The 23798-nt window shown below is 42.0% G+C and overlaps 1 protein-coding gene across 1 annotated transcript; it reads left to right on the top strand.

Annotated features, from left to right (window-relative positions):
- The first annotated feature begins 1059 nt into the window (after window positions 1-1059).
- On the top strand, window positions 1060-1230 carry SMIM31 (small integral membrane protein 31). Its single transcript, XM_062199318.1, has one exon. The coding sequence runs from the start codon at window positions 1060-1062 to the stop codon at window positions 1228-1230; it is 171 nt and encodes a 56-aa protein (XP_062055302.1).
- The last annotated feature ends 22568 nt before the right edge of the window (window positions 1231-23798 follow it).

Genomic DNA, 23798 nt, shown 5'->3' on the forward strand with positions numbered 1-23798 from the left:
TGCAGTGGAGGATGGCCCAAGTGCTTGGGCCCTGCACCCGCATGGGAGACCAGGAGAAGCACCTGGCTCCTGGCTTCAGATCAGCGCGATGCGCCAGCTGCAGCGGCCATTGGAGGGTGAACCAACAGCAAAAAGGAAGACCTTTCTCTCTGTCTCTCTCACTATCCACTCTGCCTGTCCAAAAAAAAAAAAAAACAACACTCAGAGGACTCTAACCCTCAGGGGAAAGATGCCTGTAAACTACTGCCCTGAAGATGAGAATGTGAAGGGGAGCCACAGTGGAAAGATGTGAAGTCTCTTTTAAAGGAGTCTCTACCCGCATGTCTGCAATGGCTTAAATATTTGGCATTTGTCTGGGAAACACTGACAGAAACAGAAGGATTACTGCCAGCTAGATACTGCTGTAATTTTTCCCCAATAGAACTACGATTCCCTTTCTAAGTACATGAGCTCCAGTGTTTTGGAACTGAAATTGGAAGTTTGCTTTGTTGAATTGTTAATGCATAATCTTTGTTTGATTTATCTTTATGACTTAAGCCAGTGAGAGCTGTGAATACACACACACACACACATATAAAGTCTATGGTTTCCATATTCCAAATTTGCTTCAATTGTAAATTTGCTCCTGGCTACCAGTTGCCAGATAATTTCAGACACATAAACCAAAAAGATTTTACCCTGAACTTGTGTGTAGTCATGGCCAGCTAGAAATCAGTCTTACTACTTCTCCCACAATAAATTAAATATATCCCATCTTTACTCCCAGAGCTGTGCCCAAACGTGTGTCAACATAGATTAATTGATTCTGCCTTTCAGACTGCCGTGTTCTGTGCCAGTCAACACAGTGAAGTTGTCATTTCAATTATGCCAAATTGTAAAAAAGTTTAAAAACACACTCCCTATTTGTGAATGTGATAGATACATCATGTTCTAGTTTTAGCAAATCTCATGTGCGTTTAATTCTAAAATAAACAACTTCCAGGAAAGCTGTCTCTGGATTGGAGTGTGCTTCAGCCCACGTTTGTTGCTTGTTGTAGGTGAAGAAGTTTTTGGTGGTCCATGGAGCTTCCATTCACCAACCTGGAAATGGCATTCATTTTGCTGGCTTTTGTCATCTTTTCATTATTTACCCTGGCTTCCATCTACACTAACCCGGATGAGCAGAATGAAGGTAAAAAAAAAAAAAAAAAGGCTGTGCGCTGTCACCTTTCCCTTCTCAATTTGCTTTGATTTCTAATCTTCATGTGAGGAAGCATCTGTTGGGTTCTGTGGAGTGTGGGGTGTGTGTGTGTGTGTGTTTGTGTGTGTGTGTTCATTCAACTATATATGGAAAGGGAAGGGATCAGGAGTTTGTTTTTTTTAAATGGCATCTTGTTGAAGCCCAAATACTTGAGAAACATGTAGAAGCATTTTATAAACCAAATACCACATGTTTTACTCATTGCCAGTAGTAACAACTGCTTACAACAGAAGTATATAATTTAAATAGTTGTGTTTGGTAATTCAGGACCCACCAAGTCTCATACAAAACTGATGATAACTTGGGGAGTGAAACCTCTGGGAGACAAAAAAAAAATTTTCTGTATGTGCATGTGTGTAACAGCAAGCCGAGGAAATTATACATATTTGCTGCGAATAAGATTGAATTATAAAAAGCAAATTGCATTTTGCTTCCTCACCTTCCGCTCTTCCCCATCCACTCATGAGTATAAAAGAAGTGCTGTCTAAGAAATAAAAGATTATTCTCTGGCTTATAGACATATAATATTTACATAACAAGAAGACAAGAAGCTGGAGTAAATTGGCATTCCAGTTCATGCTGACATGCAGATTGGGAAACATAATTGGAGTCCATAAAATCTTTTTCCGGCTTCACAAATTGTTTACATTGCATTAGTTTAAAATCCATTTGGCTCAAAGAAAGAATAAAATTGCAAACCAAAATTGCAGTTACTTTAACTGGATAATAATACTTCTTTCACATGGAAAGGAAGCCCGGAGGCACTGAGTTCAAGGCTAACAGGGCACCCATGGTGTCCCGGACCCAGGCTATTTCTGCCTTGTTTCTTTGCCATCTTCAACTTATGACTTCATGCCCTGTACCACTCTAGCAGGCTCGCCTTTTGTTAACATGTATACCAGCCAATTGGCAAGAGAAGGAAAGAGGTAGAATAGCGCACACTCCATCCTTAAACAGAACTTCCAGAATTTGTACATACTACTTTCTTTTGGTAAAATGTAGTCTGCAGCTAACAGAAGGCTCACAAAATGTAATTTTTATTATTTATGAATGTTGCTATATTTTGGAAGACAGACATACAAAAAAGAAGGAGATCTTGCATACTCTTGTTCACTCCCCAAAGGCCCACAATGCCTAGCCCAAAGCCAGGACTTAAGAATTCAGTCTGGGTTTCCCACATTAGGGGCAGGCGCTCAAACACTTGAGCCTCCTGGGGAGCACACTGGCAAGTATCTGGAATCAGGAGCACACCTTGGAGTACAGGTACCCAAGTGGAGGCTTAACCACTGTGCCTGTAAGGCTACCACAAAACACACCAAACACCAGAGTAAGATAAAGGGTTTATTTGTGGGGGAAACCCCACAGACCGGAGGGAAGGGGCGAAGAAGGAAAAAGAGGACATGTGTCCAGGAAACAGGTCCTAATATACCTCTGTTGGAGTGTGGGTAAGGAAGTAGAAGCAGCGAATCCCGATAGGGTGCGGGTGGAGCTGACACTGGTGGTTGGACCATGGGGCTTAGGACCAAAGCCTGCTGTGCAACGTGGCGACAGGGGCCAAGACTATTTTAATTTTCTTTCTCAAAACCAGTAGAGAACCACAGAACCAACTAAAAAAAAAAATCTACATTTAGGGATGGACATGCTGTGGTGCAGCAGGTTAAGCCACCACTTGGGATGCCTGCATTCCATATCAGAATGCCAGGTTCAAGTCCTGGCTACTCCATACTTCCAATCCAGCTTCACGCTCACGCACCTGGGAGACAGCAGGTGATGGCCCAAGTCCTTGGGTCTCTGTCATGTTGCCTCAGGTCCTACATGTATTTGGAGTAGACTTACATTTAAGAAAAGTTTAAGTTTATTATTATTCTATTATTACTTATTTGAAAGGCAGAGTGACAAAGAACTGAGGGGAGACAAATGCCTGCAACAACTGGGATTGGGGCAAGCCGAAGTCAGAAAACCTGGAACTTAACTGTTTTGTCCTACACGGGAAGCAGGGACCCCAGGACTTAAACCATCACCTGCTGCCTGCTAGGGTGCACATTAGAAGGCAATCATACAGGAGAAGGCACCTTAACCGCCACACCCAACACATGAAAATACCTTGTTTACTTTCAGAGTTGATTTTCATTGGTTAGATATCACAATATTTTAATAATGACAAGATTCATTCAGCTCTTAATAGTATTCATTTCTCATTAACATCTTCAATTATTTTACTCTATGGCTTTATACTGTGAACAGTTAAGAAAACTCATTTTTGTTTTTTTTAAAAAGAAGATATGGTTCCCTGAAACATTCCAGGAAAATTTATTTCTTAAGAGACTGTCTAAAATCCCACATTATTTTGTTGTTTCTATTACCATAAAGGAGTCTCCTGAGAAAACTTTTCAAAGATAACCTTTCGCTGTAAGGAGACCTCTGGCTGTCTTCACTACTGGCTAACTCACATAGGTCATCTCTACCTCTCAGAGTGCTGCTCGCACAACTTTAAAAAACATCCAATGTCAGAACTTCAGATACGGTTCTCTGCAAATTGCCGTACACATAAACACAGAATTTGGCCACTGCGGAAAACCGTGTTGCCTAAAAGAGACCATCTCGGCTGGCAGGCCAGCAGCACTCAGCATCAGTCGGCCGGGGCCATCACTGCACCCGCCCTAATGCTACCCTGTGTGTCTTCAAACCAACCAAGGAGGTGTGACTTGATCCCTGTAGAATTAATTCAGATGGTGCCGTCCAGAGGGAATTTTAAGAATCCACTCAATCTGGGAGGAAAAAAAAAAAAAGTCTCCTCATTTGGATCATTTAAAAATTGAGAAAAAGCAAAAGTGACACAGCAGTGGTGGCACTCAGAATGAGGCACGGCTGATCTTTCCCAGTTCATACACTGTTTACTGTGACCCCAGCTCCTTGTCAGAGCTAATACAACCGGGACTCACTCAGCCCACACACTAGGTCAATGTTTTTGTTCTATTAAATGTGTAATGTTTAACATCAATGTATTTGAAAGGCATAGAGAAACAGAGAGAGATCTTCCATCTGCTGGTTCCCTCCCTAAATGCCTACAGCACCGCACTGGGGTTGGGGCAGGCCAAGTTCAGGAGTCTGTAACTCAGTCCAGGTCATCTAAGGGGAGGGGTGTGGTGGTAGAGGCCCAAGTACTTGTGCTGTCTCCTGTTACCTCCCAGGGAGCTGTGATACAAATGTATCAGAGAAGTGATGTGCCTTCCCCCGCCCCAGCCACTCAAATCAACATCTCATCCATTTCCCAGTTTTACAATTAGCTGATAGTTGCAATTACAAAATATGCTTTATTAAAATAATAGAATAATTTGTCATCATTTTTAGTTTCAATTTCCAAGACAAACTTCTGTGCAAACTCTTTCTTGCTTTCTTCTATTGAATTTGCCCCTGACTCAAGTAGATTCATTTTAAATGACCTTTTCCAGGACCCTTAATTCTCAGGTTAAGTTTCCTGAGGCATGGGCTTTTAACCAAGTAGTCCTATGTCTCACATCAGATTGCTTGGTTTCAATTCCTGGCCTTGGCTCCTAACTCTAGCTTTCTGTTAATGTAGACAACTGGGAAGCCTTGGTAATGGCTCAAGTGAGTGAGTCCCGGATGCTCATATGGGAGACCCAGTTTCCAGCTCCCAGCTTCCGCTCCTACCTAGTGCTGGGTCTGTGGGCACTGGAAAGTGAAAGGGCAGACAGAAGCTCTCTCTATTTCCCTTTCTCTCTTCTCTCTCTCTCTCTGTCTCTCTCAATAATAATAATAAAGACAATGAGTTTCTCATTAAAGAGTTATATACACAAACACCACCAGTTAACATCCAAGAAATTACCTAGAGGAGCGCTCTGCAGTTTACTCACTTCTGTAAGTAGCCCTAAAATTAGATTCTTGTTTTAAATACGGTGCAGAAGAGAAAACTGACAACATGGAATGTAGCCTGAGCCCTGTGCTTCTGGCAAACAGCTACAGTTAGGAAGTGCTATCACCCCCAGCCACCCCCAACCTTTTCTTAACCAAAATCCACCCTGCAACTGTGCTCCAAGAAATGACTTCCCAGAAAGAACTACGTGTCCCCGCAGGAGGTGAACACTCACTGTTGGCTCTCACCACCTCCCTGAGACTGGACATGACTCCACTGCTCACCTGAGACTCACGCAGACCTCTCCTTCTTTGCCTGACAAGCATACACACATCTCCTCCACCTCCTCGTTCTTTGTCTCACAAATGCTTCAGCTGAGATTAGAATTGTTTGTCCCCTGAACCTAGCCAGATGCGGAGATAAACACTTCCTGTGCAGCTAACTGAAGGAGACAAGGCAATCCTCAGTGTCAATCCCACACCTGCCACTTCGCTGTGAGCCATCTAAAGACTGAAGCAAGATGAGCCTGTGGAGGTGCTGGGGCCTTCAGATTTCAGGGGTGCTCCCCTACAGCAACACCTTGAATCAAATCCCCGGCCCCTCCTCTTTTTGTTTTTGACAAAACACAACCTGATATTTGTATGTGACAATGTGATGTGTCTATGATTAAGACAAAATACACAGTCAGTTTAATAGAATTTCAACTCTGCCTAGCATGGAAAAAGGAGGCAATGCTCACCCTCCCCCACCCACCACACACTTATTTATGTGTGCGTAACTGAAATGAAACTTTCATAAGACATTACTTAGCCAATGTGTTTTAATACACGGTATTCTGCTTACCTTCTTGTTTGTAAGGCCGGCAACAATTTACCAAATTGACTTCTTGACTCATTAAATATATATATATATATAGGTTACAGAACTCTAAATTCAGACAATAGCACCAAGTAAAGGTGGGAAGATAATTTTTATAAACTACAGATATGGATTCCCAAGTCAGAAACCTTCATCATTTACCATTGCACACAGAACAAAGTGAAAATCCCCAAGGCTGTTAGCATTTTTCCAAATAGGAAAATTTTTTTTTTTTCACTATGAATGCCCTCTCCCTCTCTTCTACGTGAATCTTACTGATTCTTAGAGGTTGCATTCATTTCCTATCTTCTTAATTACTAACCCAGAAGGAGCTCTCTCCCTGTGGAATTTTTGTAGCAAATCTTTACTTATCACTGGTTTAGTGCTTAGCTTCATCTCCTGTACTATTATTGGTTATCTACCTATGAGCAGGAAACGTAACTACAAAATAATGAAAAACAAATCTCTTGCCCTTAAAACTTAGTCCTACAGGAGAGAAAGCAGGTAGGAAAGTAAAAGGTGGCCATTCTTTCCCAAATAAATCTAAGATTCTTCATTTCTACACGAAGTCTTTTCTTGAAAGACCAAAAACAAGATGGTGAACGAGCAAAATCAGTGTTGTAACGAGGATTAAAAAACAATGCTTTGCTAGCAACCTACATGTAAGCCCCGTAAGTACAGAGATTTGGTTTCTTGTAGTCCTTGCTCATCCTGGCACTTAAAACACTGCCTACAACACAGGCCACTCTCAAGGAGTCATTACTGAATTAATTAATAAATGTCTGCAGCTTATTTCTTTGGGCAGGCTTAACTTATGAATTCTAGACATCATTAGCATAATACATCAACTTTCTTATTCATTCTAGAATTCTGCTAATTTCCATCTGATGATAATCCATATTGCTTTATCTACATTAATCATTTAATCTTAAATTTTTAATATCTGCCTATGAGGCAAATATTTTTATTTAAAACCTCAAAAGAATATCCTTGGAATCCTACTGATAAAATTCCATATATTTGTGAATAATTAGAACCAGGCTGATTTCCGTAAAAAGATAAACATGAGCTGCTTATAAATATCCTCAAAAACTCTGTGACATGTAGTACAAGTTAATTCAGGAAAATAAATCGATATGAAAAGATTCTTCCCATGATGGTACTCGATGTCTATCTGATCACTTTTCTATAATGTTCAGGTTTGAGATATTCATGAGTTGAAATTGCATCTTAATACTAGTCAGATAAAACATCAGTAGGATGGCTGTGATCACTGGGCAGAAGAAATAATTCATTCATACCAATGTCAAATATAAATACTTGCTTATATTTCTCTTTTTTGTCTAATGTAGAACATTGTATCACTTTATTTCATGAATTATAGAGAACTGCTTTCGGTTTGTTTCACTGTTCTTTAGTTTTTAAATTTAACACCACAATATCAATTTAGAAGAGATGAGTGTAATGGCCTCTTTGTATCTTTAGAGAATAGCACGTACTGGTAGTGATGCCACAAGAGCAGCTGTTTCCTGCCTGAATTATATTGTCGTCCACCTGCACCAGGGCCCTGTCTTTGAAAGCTGTCTGGTCTAATGACCAGAAGGAAGTGATAAAATGTAAGTGACCTGTCAGGGAATTATAGGATATTCCGGGTAGGTAACAATCCTTCATCAAAGGTGTGTCCAGCCTCCCGACACACAGGAGTGGCCCCACATCCCTGTGCCAGACACTCCCCTCCAGGGCGAACAGCCTCCCACACTTCATGCAGGGGATCCACAGCTCCAGAGAGAGCAACTCAGCCCAGAGCGGGTGGACCCCCATCCACATTAGGTCGCCTTGGAATTCTTCAGTCTGGTTCAGAACTGTCTGTTGGAGTCACGTACATGTTTCAGCTGCTGCAGTCCAAGTGTGTCAGTGTGACCAGAAGGCCCCCCGATGTTTCCTACCTGGCAGACCGGATGGAGGGGCAGTGGGAATAATAGTTAAGATATGTGTAACAGTTAGCAACAGACCTGAATCTCACTCACAGTGTGTCCTGAGCAGATTTTCTTCACTTTCAAATTAGTGAAGAAAAATTACTCAGTTAGGGCTGTTGCGAGGAATAAAATATGATCCTATGTTTAAAGCAGAACTATACTCTAGCCATTATAAACATTTTTCCTATTGCTATTTTCTCGGTGTTCCCACTGCAGGGTGCTACTTGAGCCCTGCCACTCTCTGGCCCTTGTCTGCCATCCCCTGGGGTCATCTAGCTCCTGATCTCAACAGAACACTCTCGGTGTTTGTTCTATGCATGCTGTTTATTAACCTCCACGCCAGTGGAGTTTCGTTGAAGTGTCACCTCCATGGTGGTGTATGTGACTATATGATATGTATGATTTTGTTTTCCTCGGATTTCTTCGGTTTGGTTTGGGTTTGGTGTGGTGTGGTTTTGTTTTGTTTTGTTTTGTTTGGCAACACTGGGTGCCACTTGGCAGTAAGAACTATTTTTTCTTTTGAGTCCCCGTAGCAGATAGGACAGTGCTTCCGGAGAAGAGAGGATACTTACTTTGCTCTGCAATGATTTACTAACTCGCAAATAAATAGAGTCTCCAGGCACACTTGTGAATCCTGGGATTTCGGTGACTGTGTCCTTGCGGGAACATTGAACAAACACGAAGCCGGTTTGGACATACAGCAGTTGTCACCACACAGTCACAGCCTGGCCCAGTCAACTCTTACAAGGTCTTTAACACCTCCTCCAGCCCCCGTAGCCACCTCACTAAGCAGCTGGCCAGCGTGGGTGTCACTGTCCACTAGACAGGTCCACTGCCCTGACCACAGCCTTTTAAATATTCATGAGGTATAAAATTCTTGCACATTCCAGTGAACACATAATCTTTCAACACGGACCTGATGTTAAGGAACTCCTCCAAACTCCACCGTGAAAGGGTTCAACCCACTTGAGCGCCATCACATTTTGCTCTCCACTTCACATTGGCATCTCCCAGATGGAACCATGAACTGTGACTGGCCCTCAGCGTCAGCCAAAGTAAACTTTTCTACACTGATAAAAATTGGCAGCAGAGCGCCAAGGCACGCAGTAGGGTGCACCTGTCATCCCTCATTAATTGAGACTGTGGGGGCTGGTAAACAAAGGCTATCTAAGGAACACTTACTAAGTATGCCCATCCGCATTCATTTCTGGTTAGTCAGCAAGACAATGTTATGATTCAGTAAACATTTGATTTAAGAAAAATAACTAGAAGGTTGATAGTAACAAAAAATTACAGTTGAATTCGCTTAAGCAGACTTGTGGGAAAAGGTAGATTTTTAGCTGTGTTTCTTCTTTTTTTTTTTCTTTCTATTTTTTTTTTTTTTTTTTTTTTTTGGACAGGCAGAGTGGACAGTGAGAGAGAGAGACAGAGAGAAAGGTCTTCATTTGCTGTTGGTTCACCCTCCAATGGCCACCGCAGCCGGCATGCTACGGCCAGCGCACCCCGCTGATCCCAAACCAGGAGCCAGGTGCTTCTCTTGGTCTCCCATGGGGTGCAGGGCCCAAGCTCTTGGGCCATCCTCCACTGCAGTCCCGGGCCACAGCAGAGAGCTGGCCTGGAAGAGGGGCAACCAGGACAGAATCCGGTGCCCCGACCGGGACTAGAACCTGGTGTGCCGGCGCCGCAGGTGGAGGATTAGCCTATTGAGCCGCGGTGCCAGCCTAGCTGTGTTTCTAAAGAAAGAAAAGAAAAATGCGGGCCCAGCATTGTGGCACAATGGGTTGGAACACTGCTCACAATGCAAGCATCCCTTAAGGAAGTGTTGGTTTGAGTGTCAGTTGTTCTGCTTCCAATCTAGCTTCCTGCTGATTTATCAGAGAAGGCCGCGGAAGATGGCCCAAGCACTTGGGTCTCTGCCACCCACATGGGAGACCAGGATGGAGTTCCTGGATCCTGGTTTCAGCCTGGCCCAGACCTGACTGTTGTGGCCATCTGGGGAGTAAACCAGCAGATGAAAGATTCTCTCTCTGTGTTTGTCTCTGTTTCTGTCTCTCATTCTTTCTTATGCTCCCTTCAAATGAATGAATGAATAAATAAATCCTTTTTTAAAAAAAGAAACAGTAATTTATAGATATAAGAGGACATACCTGGGGCCGGTGCCGTGGCTCACTTGGTTAATCCTCCGCCTGCGGCGCCGGCATCCCATATGGGCACCGGGTTCTGTCCCGGTTGCTTCTCTTCCAGGCCAGCTCTCTGCTGTGGCCTGGGAGTGCAGTGGAGGATGGCCCAAGTGCTTGGGCCCTGCACCCCATGGGAGACCAGGAGAAGCACCTGGCTCCTGGCTTCGGATCAGCGAGATGCACCGGCTGTAGCAGCCATTTGGGGGATGAACCAACAGAAGGAAGACCTTTCTCTCTGTCTCTCTCTCTAACTCTGTCAAATAAATTTAAAAAAAAAAAAAAAAAAAAAAAAAAAAAAAAAAAAAAGACATGCCTAAGCATGGGACTCAAACAGCAAAGGCAAAAAAGGAAGAACATCAACTGTGCCAGAGAAGGCTGTCCGAGAGAACTGTGAAACTGGAAGCAGTATTTTAAAGCCCACTCTACTTCTACCACTACTCTAGCACCAAGCTTCTGCCACACTGCATGAGAAGCAAGTGGAAAGTATAAAAATAAAAACTGATTTTAAGAGACAGCCATGTAACCTAGTGGTCGAGATGCTTGTCTCCCACATCAGAGTATCTGGATTCAATTCCTGGCTCCAGCTCTTTACTCCAGCTTCTTGATAATACAGACCCTTGGAGGCAGCAGGTAATGGCTCAAGTAGTTAGGTCTGTGTTACCCACTGGGGGACCAGCTCCCAGTTCCCAGCTAGACCAGCCATTATGAGCATTTGGGGAGTGAACCAGCAGATGGAGACCTTTCTCCATCTCTGAAATAAATATATATAATTACCTTTAGCAGAGAAGATAAGAAATCAAATTAAGCAAGGTGTTCACTGAAGCACTATTTGTAATAGTAACAATGGAAATAAGCTACATGTCAATCAATATGGAAACGATAAAAGAAACCACAGCAGATGTTCACAATGAATACCATGTAGTAATTAAAAGAATGCTATATGCACTGCTATTAAAAACATCCAAGGAGCTGGGGCGCTGGGGCACTGCGGGTTAAAGCCTTGGCCTGAATTCAGCACCGGCATCCCATATGGGCACCGGTTCTAGTTCCGGCTGCTCTTCTTCCCATCCAGCTCTCTGCTATGGCCTGAGAAAGTAGTAGAAGATGGCACAAGTCCTTGGGCCTGTGCACCTGCGTGGGAGACATGGAAGAAGCTCCTGGCTCCTGGCTTTAGATTGGCACAGCTCCGGCCGTTGTGGCCATCTGGGGAGTGAACCAGTGGATGGAAGATACCTCTCTCTGTCTCTGTCCTCTCTCTGTAACTCTGTCTTTCAAATAAATGAAATAAGTCTCTTTTAAAAATCCAAGATATAGTAAGTAGAAAAGTGTACTTCTGAATAGTATTATGATCAGATTTGTATTTTTAGGTTTACATATGTATTTGTGTATGTATTTCTACATGCATTGTATATATATATAGATGTATATGTATGGAAGTACACATAGATGGACTATCTATTGATTCCTTCTAGAATGACAAAAACACAGAGAAACAGACAAGCGTGGGTAACTCTGGATAGGACTGGGAGAAGCAGCTTTACATTCTGCTAAACTGGCTGACTACTAAGTAATTTACCACCAACCTGCTATAAATTCCTCCCATAATTAAATAAAAACACATATGTAGCCATTCGGAGTTTTCAAAGTGCTTACACAGTTCTCATTGAACTCTCATAGACGTGTGCCATTGGTGGGGATGGATGCAGACATGAAAACAGTGCCCTCTACTCTCCCTAAATAGGCAAAGCTTGAGGCACTTTCCACTCAGAAAGTTCTGCTGAGCTGAGGATGGCTCCCGTCTAGGACTCTCCCACGTGACTGCAACGCCCCTTCTGAATAGTCAAAGTTCTGATTTATTCATTAGACAAATGTTGAGCATGCACTGAGCGTGTCCTTCAGTCACGTATTCGCCACATAGTTATCAACAGCTTGGCACGCGTTCACTCCGGCAGAGGTTGGCTTTGTTTTGTTGAGTGGAAGTGCCCTCATGCGTACAGACATAATGTTGAGGACACTGAACTGTCTAACCTCATAACTACGTTGTCACAACTGTGACAAGCAACAGGAAGCACAACAAAGCACTAAGATATCTACAATAGGCAGGTTTGGCTACATGTAAAAGACCAAGAAGTAAGAGGCTGGGCAAATGACATTGAAGCCGATAAGCACTGCTAGAGTTTGGGGGAAAGGCTGGGGTGAAGAGTCAAGAGAAGACTGGCGTCCCCCTCTGTGGAGGCCACATGGGAAGGCCATTCCCTAGAAGAGACAGGGGAACTAAGAGGATTCCAAGTATGGTCTCATCACCAAGAGTCAGGCAGAGTGGCTGGGGCAAGGAGGGAGCCAGAAACCAGGTCAGAATTTCTGATTTTTTTCTAAAGAGCACAGGGACAACCATTAATGAGTTTAAGTGGGGGAGAGACATGATCTTCAGACTACAATGAGAAGATAACAGTGGGGTGGGGGCAAACAGAAAGAAATGAGATGGAGCCATCCAGACAGGAAATAGCTTGTAGGACAGGAAGGACAGTAGATATATTTCCATTCAGCATCACTGGAATTTTCAAAGAAATTTCATTGAAAACTAAAAGCAAAAAATATTTTTGATTTTAATTTGAAAACTATGAAATTAGGAGAAGACATTTGGTGTAGTGGTTAAGATGCCCAGACTGGGGCAGGCAACTGGTGTAGAGGTTAAGACACCAGTTGAGACACCCACATAGGCAGGCCTGGGTTCAAGTTCTAGCTCTACTTCTGATGGCTCAAGTGGTTGGGTTGGCTCCCAGCTCCTGGCTTCAGCCCAACCCAGACCTGACTGGTTGTTGTGGGCATTTGGGGAGTGAACCAGAAGATGGCAGAGCTCTTGTGTGGTCACTCTCATTCTCATTTTCATTCTCTCTCTCTCTCTCTCCCCGCCCCCAACATACCTTTCAAATAAATATATTTTTAAAAAACTATAGAAAACTATACAGTTATCTAGTGAATAAATTAATTTCTCTCTCTCAAGTTTTATGAATTTGATTGAAAGATATCTGCCCATAATTCATCAGGTTGTGGCACAGCAGGTCAAGGCAATGTCTGTGACACTGGCCTCCCATATCAGAGCACCCATTTGAACCCTGGCTGCTCCACTTCTGATCCAGTTTCCCCCTAATGTGACTAGAAAAGCAGCAGAAGATGGTCCATGTACTTGGGCCTCTGTCACCCACACAAGAGACCCAGGTGGAGTCCAGGGTCCTGGCTTTGGCCTAGCTCAGCCCAGGCAATTGTAGCCATTTGGGTAGTGACCCAGCAAATAGATTCTCATTCTTTCTTTCCCTCTATCTCTCTCTCTGTGTCGCACTGCCTTTTAATTAGATAAACTTTAAAAATAAAGATCCCTCTGTTTTTTTTTTTTTAAAGATTTATTTTCTTTATTTGAAAGACAGAGTTACAGAGAGAGGTAGAGACAGAAAGAGAGGTCTTCCATCCACTGGTTCACTCCCCAGATGGCCACAACAGCCGGAGCTGTGCCAATCTGAAGCCAGGAGCCAGGAGCTTCTTCCAGGTCTCCCATGTGGGTGCAGGGGCCCAAGGACTTGTGCCATCTTCTACTGCTATCCCAGGCCATAGCAGAGAGCTGAATAGGAAGAAGAGCAGCCGGGACTAGAACCGGCACCCATATGGAATGCTGGCGCTGCAGGCCAGGGTTAACCGCAGCGCCACAGCACCAGCCCCCTTACTGTTTTTCAAGTCCCAGCTCATAAATCAGAATTAACAAGCAGATACAGACAGAGACTTTACAGCTGTCAAGAGTAGTGAGGCAAAACCAAATAGGCAAGCTGCAGATTTTACCCATGTAAACCGTGGGGAAGGTTTCTGGTAATAGCCCTCCAGCCCTTTCCAAAACACAAACACGAAGGTAAAATCAATACAGGCCACTAGCAATATTAGATTGATTTGGTAGTACAACACACATTCAGGGCGTTAACATGATGACTTGACACAAGAGCATTCCCACCGGTATGCAATCTGAATTGTCTGCAAAAGAATGCATTTTCAAGAACTGGCAATATCTATAGAAAAACAGTAGCAAAGTACTGAGTATCTAATACACATCAAGCACTGAATATATTTAACCCTGGTTTAATCCTCACAACCACATTATACAGTGGGGATGCAGAATCATCTCTAGGGGGAATCATCTAAGGGGAATGACTCCCTGGGTCTCAGCTAGCAGGAAGCATGAAGAGGCTGTGAGCTGGAGGATGGCCCACATTCTTAACCAGCACAGATGAGCTGGAAGGAATGTGAAGATAGGGATCGATTCATTAGTGGCTGTGTAGCTGAGGGCACATTGCCCAATCAGCCCTCCCAACTAAATCCAGATATCCTGAGCAAAGAGAGACACAGGCTGACATCCCACCACCATTTACTATGGCGTTGTAATTTTTGTCAATAACCCACCCTGGAGAAAATGCCAAACTGTGTGAAGAACACAAAGGGTACAAAAGGAAACCCAGAGCACCCACTGTATCATTTTCAACCGAGAACTTCTTCCCCTTAAAGTCCTGCTTGTAATTAACGAGGTTTGATTGGACGCAAAGAGACACTCGGCACTAGGATACAGATAACTCAAACAATGTGGTCCTAAAGAGCGCAGATGAGAACTGGGTTCCTCTCCAATTCTCTAGTAATGAGAGGTGGCTTCATGTTTTGGCACCTCGGGCTATTTCCCTACTGTGCGAGTGAACTACTGGGTGAGCTGGGCTAATACTTCACTGCGAAGTTCTGTGGATGCACAGGCCACAGGCACCAAAGTTTCCAGCTAAATGGTTGGAGTGAAATGCCAAAACGTCTGGATCCCAATCTGGAAGCCTCTGTGCTCACTTCATAAAAGTGAGGAAAGGCTCTATTAGCAGAAGACCAAAGTGGGACTGCTGGCCAATTTGTGGATTCCCTGCTGCCCACTGTTTTAACACTAACTTTTGGAAAATTTTCTGTTATTCTTGGACACAATGAGACTTCTGTTTTTATGAACAAAACTGTCCAAAGTTGAGAAGGCCTGGGTATAACTGGCGCTGAGGTCCACCTATCTAGCTTTCTCACTTAGAAACCATGGACCTAACTAAGATTAGACATACCCCTATAAAACCAAGCAATCCTACTTCCAGTGCTTGTGTCCAACCAAAGCTATAGACACAAGTGCTTATGTCATTACTCATCTTTGCCAAAAATATCCCTTTTCAGGCAAGGTACACAATGAAAAGACTGGTAATCAAAGAGAATAAACTACTGACATGCAATATTTTGGGTGAGACTCTAACACAGTATGTTAAGTTAGTGCTTCTCAACCCCCAGTGCTGGTGTTTCGGGCCAGATCATTCTTTGCTGTGGGAAGCTGCTCTGCCTAAGACGTTCAGCAGAACCCCTGCCCTCTGCCACTGATCCATGTAGCCCTCCCTCACTCCTTCCAGTTGTGACAACAAAAGCCTCTCATACGGCACCAAACGTCCCCTGTGGGGGCGAAGGCTGCTCCCACTTTGGACCTCTGTGCCCAGTGAGACAGGAGTCATACGTTCTGCATGGCTCCATCTACATGGCGTCCAGGAAAAGGCAAAACCACAAGGACAGAAAACAGCAGTAGCTGCTCGGGCATTCAGGGTAGGAAGACGTTTTGTGTATAAAGGAAGAGCAGTCAGGGCTTTAGAGTGTATCTTGATGATGGTGATGCATTTGTCCACCTGTTGGTCAAAACTCAAGGAAACATCCTCCTACAAAAGTAAATTTCACCCTATGTAAATTAGAAAATCAAATTTAAAATGCACCTAAACAGTAGTCTATCGCTAAAGCCATGTAACATTAATACTAGTGTTAAGATGTGTAAAGTTAAAAGGAACACTATTTAATTCAGTATTGAATGACAAAGTTCTGAATTTTACAGCAAATTTCAAATAAATTAATATCAGAACAACAAACATAAACAGTCCTGAAAAATTTCACTAAGCTTCTTTATCAATGAATAAGCATGGATATCTTTCTATACAGAATAATTTTTTAAAACACTGTCACATTTGCCAACAGTAATCTTTTCAGTTAAATAAACTTACTATTTTAACTTCTAAATGGAAAACTATTTACCAATTTAGAAAATAATATGTTCTGGCCGGCGCCTCGGCTCACTAGGCTAATCCTCCACCTTGCGGCGCCGGCACACCTGGTTCTAGTCCCGGTTGGGGCACCGGATTCTGTCCCGGTTGCCCCTCTTCCAGTCCAGCTCTCTGCTGTGGCCCGGGAAGGCAGTGGAGGATGGCCCAGGTGCTTGGGCCCTGCACCCCATGGGAGACCAAGAGAAGCACCTGGCTCCTGGCTTCAGATCAGCGTGATGCTCCGGCCGCAGTGCTCTGGCCGCGGTGGCCATTGGAGGGTGAACCAATGGCAAAGGAAGACCTTTCTCTCTGTCTCTCTCTCTCTCTCACTGTCCACTCTGCCTGTCAAAAAAATAATAATAATATGTTCTGCAGATTTTTTTGAAAAATGTGCATGATGCATCTTGTTGAAATAAAAGTACTTAATTTTTCACCTATGTAGTATATGAATGTGGCTATAGCTACTATCTAAAAAAAATAATAAAACATAGAAAATGTAGAATGCAGAAGTTTTATTTTAATACATAAAAATTTGGGGCCGGCACCATGGCTCACTTGGTTAATCCTCCGCCTGCGGCACCGGCATCCCAAATGGGCGCTGGTTCGAGTCCCAGCTGCTCCTCTTCCAGTCCAGCTCTCTGCTATGACCTGGAAAAGCAGTGGAAGATGGCCCAAGTCCTTGGGTCCCTGCACCCACATGGGAGACCAGGAGAAAGCTCCTGGCTCCTGGCTTCAGATCGGCGCAATTCGTGCCGTAGTAGCCATCTGGGGAGTGAACCAGTGGAAGGAAGACCTTTCTCTCTGTCTCTCTCTCTCTCTCTCTCACTGTCTATAACTCTACCTGTCAAATAAATTTTTTAAAAAAGACATAAAAATTTAAAAAGTAACTCTCAAAGCACTGCTATAGTAGCTTGAAGATGACAAGGATTCTAGCACTATTTTCCCTCATCAGAGGATAATAAAATCTCCTGCTCACACACTGTTCGATGAAGAACAAAGTAAGAATGGTGGCCCTAGAAATTAACAGTAAAGTTAAAGATGGAGAAACCTGGGGGCAAGGGCACAGCTGGGAGATGAGACTAAGAGTGAAGGATGTGGCTGCACATTAGGACTTCCCCATCACTCCCTCGGGAGAGGGAAACTCTTTAAATAGAGAGAGAGAGGACAAAAGGCATTTCAGGCTCCCCTGCCAAGACCCATAGCCTCTGAGTTCTGCAGTAAGGGCTGCAGCGTGGCCGGCTCCCTTCCTGAGCTCTGAAACAGTCATTCATTTCATGGTCGGTAAACATAGCTGCTAGATACCATTGGTTCTAGATATTATAATAGACCGTGCACATGTGCAGATGAAGTATTTTTAATGCAGAAAAGCTATTTTATAAGAAAATTTTTAAAAGACAGCAGAACAATCACAAACAGGTGGAATTAGATAGCACATAATGAATCATATGACAAGAAACCCAGGACTGAGGCAGCAAACGGAAGATTATGGTTTGTTGACTCCTGTTTAAGGGAGGGACAAACGATGTTGGGAGAAATAAGATCTACAAACAATTCTCTTCCTTGAGTGTTGAGATGCTAATTGGAAAAGAAGATTTTGGGGATCTTGGATCCTACTTGTGACCCAGGAATAAGAATGGGATCCTATCAAGGGGGTGTGCCACAGCTGGGTCCCCTGGGCGGACCGCTGAAATCAAGTGGTGTGCGTACCTCTGGAGCACTGGGTCTGGGCGGGAAGAGATCAGTAGCCATACATGAAATACAGCACTCTTGGCTATCATCAGCTGCTGCGGAAGGTAATGTTTGCTTGTTTTCTGATTTCTGATTTCCTAAGCAGGACACATAGTTTTGTAACAGTACAAGAGAATAAAGATTTTTAGTTTCCAGGACAAAGCAGTAAAAAATCACTTTCTTTAGCCATTTTGATTGGTTTACATTCCATTTCTCTCTCTCTCTCTCTCTCTCTCTCTTTTTTTTTCTTTTTTTGACAGGCAGAGTGGATAGTGAGAGAGAGAGACAGAGAGAAAGGTCTTCCTTTTTGCCGTTGGTTCACCCTCCAATGGCCGCTGCAGCCGGCGCATCACGCTGATCCGAAGCCAGGAGCCAGGTGCTTCTCCTGGTCTCCCATGGGGTGCAGGGCCCAAGCACTTGGGCCATCCTCCACTGCCTTCCCGGGCCATAGCAGAGAGCTGGCCTGGAAGAGGGGCAACCAGGACAGAATCCGGTGCCCCAACCGGGACTAGAACCCAGTGTGCCGGCGCTGCAAGGTGGAGGATTAGCCTGTTAAGCCACGGCGCCGGCTTCCATTTCTCAAAATTCCATTAACTCAGAAGTTCAAGGCCCATTATCAACCATGGATAAGCCTAGATCACCTGCTCTACAAAGCGGAGATAACACCACTCCCCCGCATAGTGTAAGGATCGTCATAAGAGGTGGTTCGTTCAAGCGGGCTTCGGAAGCTGAGAAACGCTCATCGTACTCAAGAAATTATTCATGAGCATTAAGTATATGTTCTTTGTTCCTGAGATAGATTCCCAAGGTACAGTTCCAACTTTTCAGTTATGCAATGCTTATATTTACATAACCTTTCAGCTTTAACTAAAGGAAACCTGTGCTTTGAGAATTAGGATGGATTCTTTCCTGCAATGATAGAAGACGGATACCAGTTGGAAAAGGTTACTAAATGTCATGGCTACAGACAGCACAGATCCTCTGAGCTCCCTAAATCCCAACTCAAACACCAATTTGTAGGTAGTAAAAAATTATGCGTTATGAGGGATAGTGGTTGTCCTTACCGACCACACAAACTGTGGTTTCCCTTCTAAGATGGTCAAGAGACCAAGCACTTTTACAAAAAGTATGCATAATAAACCAGTATCAAATTTACATGTAAAAATTATAGCCTTAAGAAAAAATCAACTGTACAGATTTGAGGAAAGTAACAGAATTTATTTTTACAACAGTTTCCCAGGAACTTAATCCTAGCTGAAGGATGTTTGCTAAACTCTCTGCCCAGTAAGCCAAGCCCCACCTGCCAGTAGTTACAGCCTTTGTGGCTCCAGTTTTATGTAATGGGTTATATTTAAACTACTAGGAGATAGTGGAAATGCCATTTAAGATATACCTGGAAGCTATTCCCAGGGCTTAGTGCATGTAATCGGTGAAAGAGGGAGTCAAAGACAACTTCCAGAAAATGTTGATAACTGTATTTCTTTGTGGGTAGTAAAGATTCTGCCATCAATATTCTGAATTACTGCCCCAAGCCCTAGGATTTAGGACTACATGAACAGAAAAGAGAGAGATTAGTATTTGCTCACTTTTGAAAACATTTTTTTTACATCCATGTATATTTTCTTCTAGAATTCTAGTGTTTTCGTCTAGCACTGTCAAGTCAAAGACCAGTTACTGAGAAAATTTATTCACACTTCAGCTACTGAATCACCTCTTCTGTGGTGCCTAAATGCAAGTAACAAACTCTCTAGGTAGAGAGTCCGAATCAACAAAGCTGAATTCAATTTTGCCCTCACTCGAAGAGCTTTGTAGACACTCTCTGCTGGGATAAGAGGCTTAGAGCCTGCTGGACTTCACCCAGATATACCCTTTTAAAATGTAAATGGGTATGTATGGAACACAAAGATATTTAAGAAAAGCCTTGCTGGACTTTAGATAAGTGCACATAAATCAACTGGGACCACAGCTCAAACTTTGTTCTTGCATCTCTGGTGGAACCACAGACCTTAAAAAACATTTCTCAGAAATGTCTGAGAATAGCTATGTAAGAGAAATGGTTGTGTTGTAATAATTTTTAGTTTTTCTTATTTCTATCTCAGAGTTACCATGAAATAGTTCTAAAAACTGTTTTTTAAAGTATTGGTATTTGTGATACATTAGAATTAATGCTACTATTCTGTGTATGATACTAAAGGAGGTACCAAATGGTGTGCCAAGATTTTTATAACTTCCATAAGTTTATAGAAAGAAATGCATAGTTTCCAAAGAATAAACAGTATTTCTCTTATTTTTAATTTTTTTTCTTTCTTTCCTTCTCTTCCTTCCTTCCTTCCTGTCTTTCATTCTCTCTTGTTTCCCTTCCTTCCTCTAGGTCTTTTATTTCCATGTTTAATAGAAGAACTTAGGCTTCTGTTTTAAAAGCTCAAATTAGTGGATAGAATCAGGCATGGTCAGTGTCCTCTATATTTTTTCTTCTTCAACAGAGGAATCTCCAGTGTCATGAACTAGAACTCACTTCACTTGGATAATGGAAATTCTAGATCTCTCAGTTCCGACCTCCAAACCCTTCCTCTTCAGAAAATGTGCTTTATATAAACATATGCACAATCTCGTCCACCCGAGGACGTGGGTCTGCTTTTCATCCTGGCCTGTTCCAGGCTCTGTAGTGCTTTAAGAAGTCAATCATTTAAGAGAAAGTCTTTGAACACATTATCATTTCCTGGTTTAAACACATAGTTGGCTTTTTAAAAGCCTATTTGGTAAATTATGTACAAATGGACAACCTTGGGGCATATGTAATTATCAATTTCTTCAGCACAGCTCTTGGGTTCAGTTTCTTTCAAAGGCTTTCCTACCATCCACGGGCTTGAGTCAGTGGAAACACAGCACTGCAGAAATGTTTTCAGATGTCTTTTCAACTCCTTGCTGTTATTGGAAAATAATACAAATGTATCAGTGCTCACGGAACCCACTGGCCCTGATTTGGAAGAACATTCTCAACACTAAAACTTAAAAAAGTAGTTGGGAACCGAATACGATTATTGTCACTATCTTGGCTTACTAAAGCGGATTCCTCAGATAAATAAGACTATTTACAAAGATAAATAGTATCTTCTCCCAAATACCTTAGAAACACTCTTCGTTTTCTGATGTGTTAACAATATAGAAAATATTGTTTCTATTTAATAAAAGGAAAAACAGAGTCACAGAAATTAATGCCCTAGCAGTAGTGCTGATGGAAAGATATTTCACATCAACTAAACTCTAGTGTCTAATTCTAAACTATAAAATTCCTTTTCTCTCCAATTTTAAGATTATTTTTTGAGCTACATTAAGGAAACATATACTATATATTATATCTTTTCTCAGAAATTTTAAAACATTTCCAAATAGTATTCTGTGATATCCACTATGCTGCTTTTGTACAAAATGTATCACTACAGAAAGTAATATGCTTGTGAATCGTTTTTACAGAACAGTTGGAGAGTTCAGGGACATTAGTGAAACTTGACAGGAATCAAAATCAATCAAAACAAAAACTAAGATGTGTGCCATGCTCGTGTTCTTATTTTGGAAGTTCTGTGTGATCTGAAAAAAACTCAAAAGGATTATTTCTCGATTTTTTTTCCTTAGACACACAAGAACTGCAGAACACCCCATAAATACATAAAATATGTATGATTATGCATCAGTTAAAAGAATTAGAGAATAATTTTATTATCCTGGGAGTTTTTCAAACGGCTTTAGTGCTAGCCTCTAGATGCTCGCAGATTCCAAGGATCTGCAAATAATTGGTTGACGGTTCTGGAATGCAGAAATAGGTCTGTCAACAGCATTGGCGCTGAGTGCTAGGGGAGAATCAAAGGCAGCAGAGGTCGGAATGGAGTCACACGGGCAAACACCTGGAGTCTCTCCTCTCCACCAATACTCCCCAGGTAGGAGCAAAAAGTTAGTCAAACATCAATATGAACTGCACTAAAGAATAGCTTGAGAATTTGTACATGCAATTCATCTTGTCACTTAGCTTGTACATTTTAAATGTACTTTATGTCTACCATAACATCTGTCAATTCTAAGAGAAATTCCTCTGGGTAGAGCTACAATGTTCTGAATGTATGGTAGTTAATGAGCCTTTGGAATCTTTCTCCTACCTCTACAGAAATAAAGATTTGTAACTGGAAAAGAGTGAAATGAAAATCAGTTTTATCCTAATCATTACCAGAGATGTAAGGGTTTAACAAGATCTCTATTAATATGATACTTTTAAATTATTAATTTTTTTGAGAGGAAAGGGAGGAGAGGGAGAGGGATAGTTTTCATCCTCTGATTCACTTCACAAATTCCCATAGGCCTGGGCCAAAGCTGGGAGTCCAGATGCAATGCAGGTCCCACATGGGAGGCAGGTACTCAGGTACTTGAACCACCACCACTGCCTCCCGAGGGTCTGCATTACTAGGAAACAGGAGCCAGGAACGGAACAGACACTCTAGAGGTGCGATGCACACAGATCTGCTAGGTTAGCCGTGCTCCTAATCTGTGTCTTCACGAATGGTTTGTATTGTCACAGAGCATTTCAGAAACGCCGAGAAACAGGCAGCGCCAACAGACCGTGCTGATCCTTGAGAATTAGTTCTCTTTTATATCTTTTTTCCTTCTCTAAGGAAAATTAATATTTCTTTGAGATCTCTTAGTTATTTCTATGATACAGTAAACAAGTCTAAAGCTTTGATACAGAATGTCTCTTTATAGGTAGCAAAGGACTAAAAACCCCATTATGTCAAGATTTAAGATCCTGAAATAAACATTTATTCACTTGGAGATCACAACAGCTTCCCTTTTCCCTTTGCTTAGTGACGCTTACTTCCCTTTCACAGTAACTTAAAAGGGATCAGACAAGCAATGAACACCCAAACCCCTAGTCTTCGGTGAGCATCAGAATGCTAGGCTCCTTTTGCCAAGCTCAAGAATTAAACTCTGAAAATTAGATTCTTTGCATATTTTACAGATTGCAAAATCCCTGTTAAAGTAATCTAATAAATTTCAACATGTGAGTAATTTGCTTTGAGTAATCTCACATAAAACTTATAAATTCTTATGGTCACAAATAAAGTAAATTAGCATCAGTTTTGACTCTGATTATTTTAGTAACCATGGTTTCTATAAAATTAAACACAGAAAACCCCAAAATAACTTAAATAAATGTTAACAGAAAACAGAAAATTTCTCATTTTTATTTTACAATTATATAGGAGTGATCTTACCCAACCCTTAGGATATTTATAGCTAATATTTTTAGTCAAATAATAAATGCCTTCATTTAAAACATCTATTTTTTAGGTATATCTATTTCTATTGATCTGTTTTTGCTTCTAGATACAAGGACACTTCAAAAATTCAAGAAAAATGGAGTTAAAAGATAAATTTACTTTGGTACAAAAAATTTTGAAATCAATACATGGCTTTTTTCATGCATTTTCCATAAACTTTTTCCAAGCCCCCTAATATCTACGATTTAAATCTTCTTTTGCACGAATACTTGTTTTTTAATTTCATTTTCCATGAACTTTTTCCAAGCCCCCTAATATCTACGATTTAAATCTTCTTTTGCACGAATACTTGTTTTTTAATTTCATTTTCCATGAACTTTTTCCAAGTCCCCTAATATCTATGATTTAAATCTTCTTTTGCATGAATACTTGTTTTTTAATTCCATTTTCCATGAACTTTTTTAGAAGATTTATTTATTTATTTATTTGAAAGGCAGAGTTACAGAGAGGCAGAGGCAGAGAGAGACAGAGATCTTCCATCCACTGGTCC

This window comes from Lepus europaeus, chromosome 8 (assembly GCF_033115175.1).
Source record: "Lepus europaeus isolate LE1 chromosome 8, mLepTim1.pri, whole genome shotgun sequence".
Lineage (NCBI taxonomy): Eukaryota > Metazoa > Chordata > Mammalia > Lagomorpha > Leporidae > Lepus > Lepus europaeus.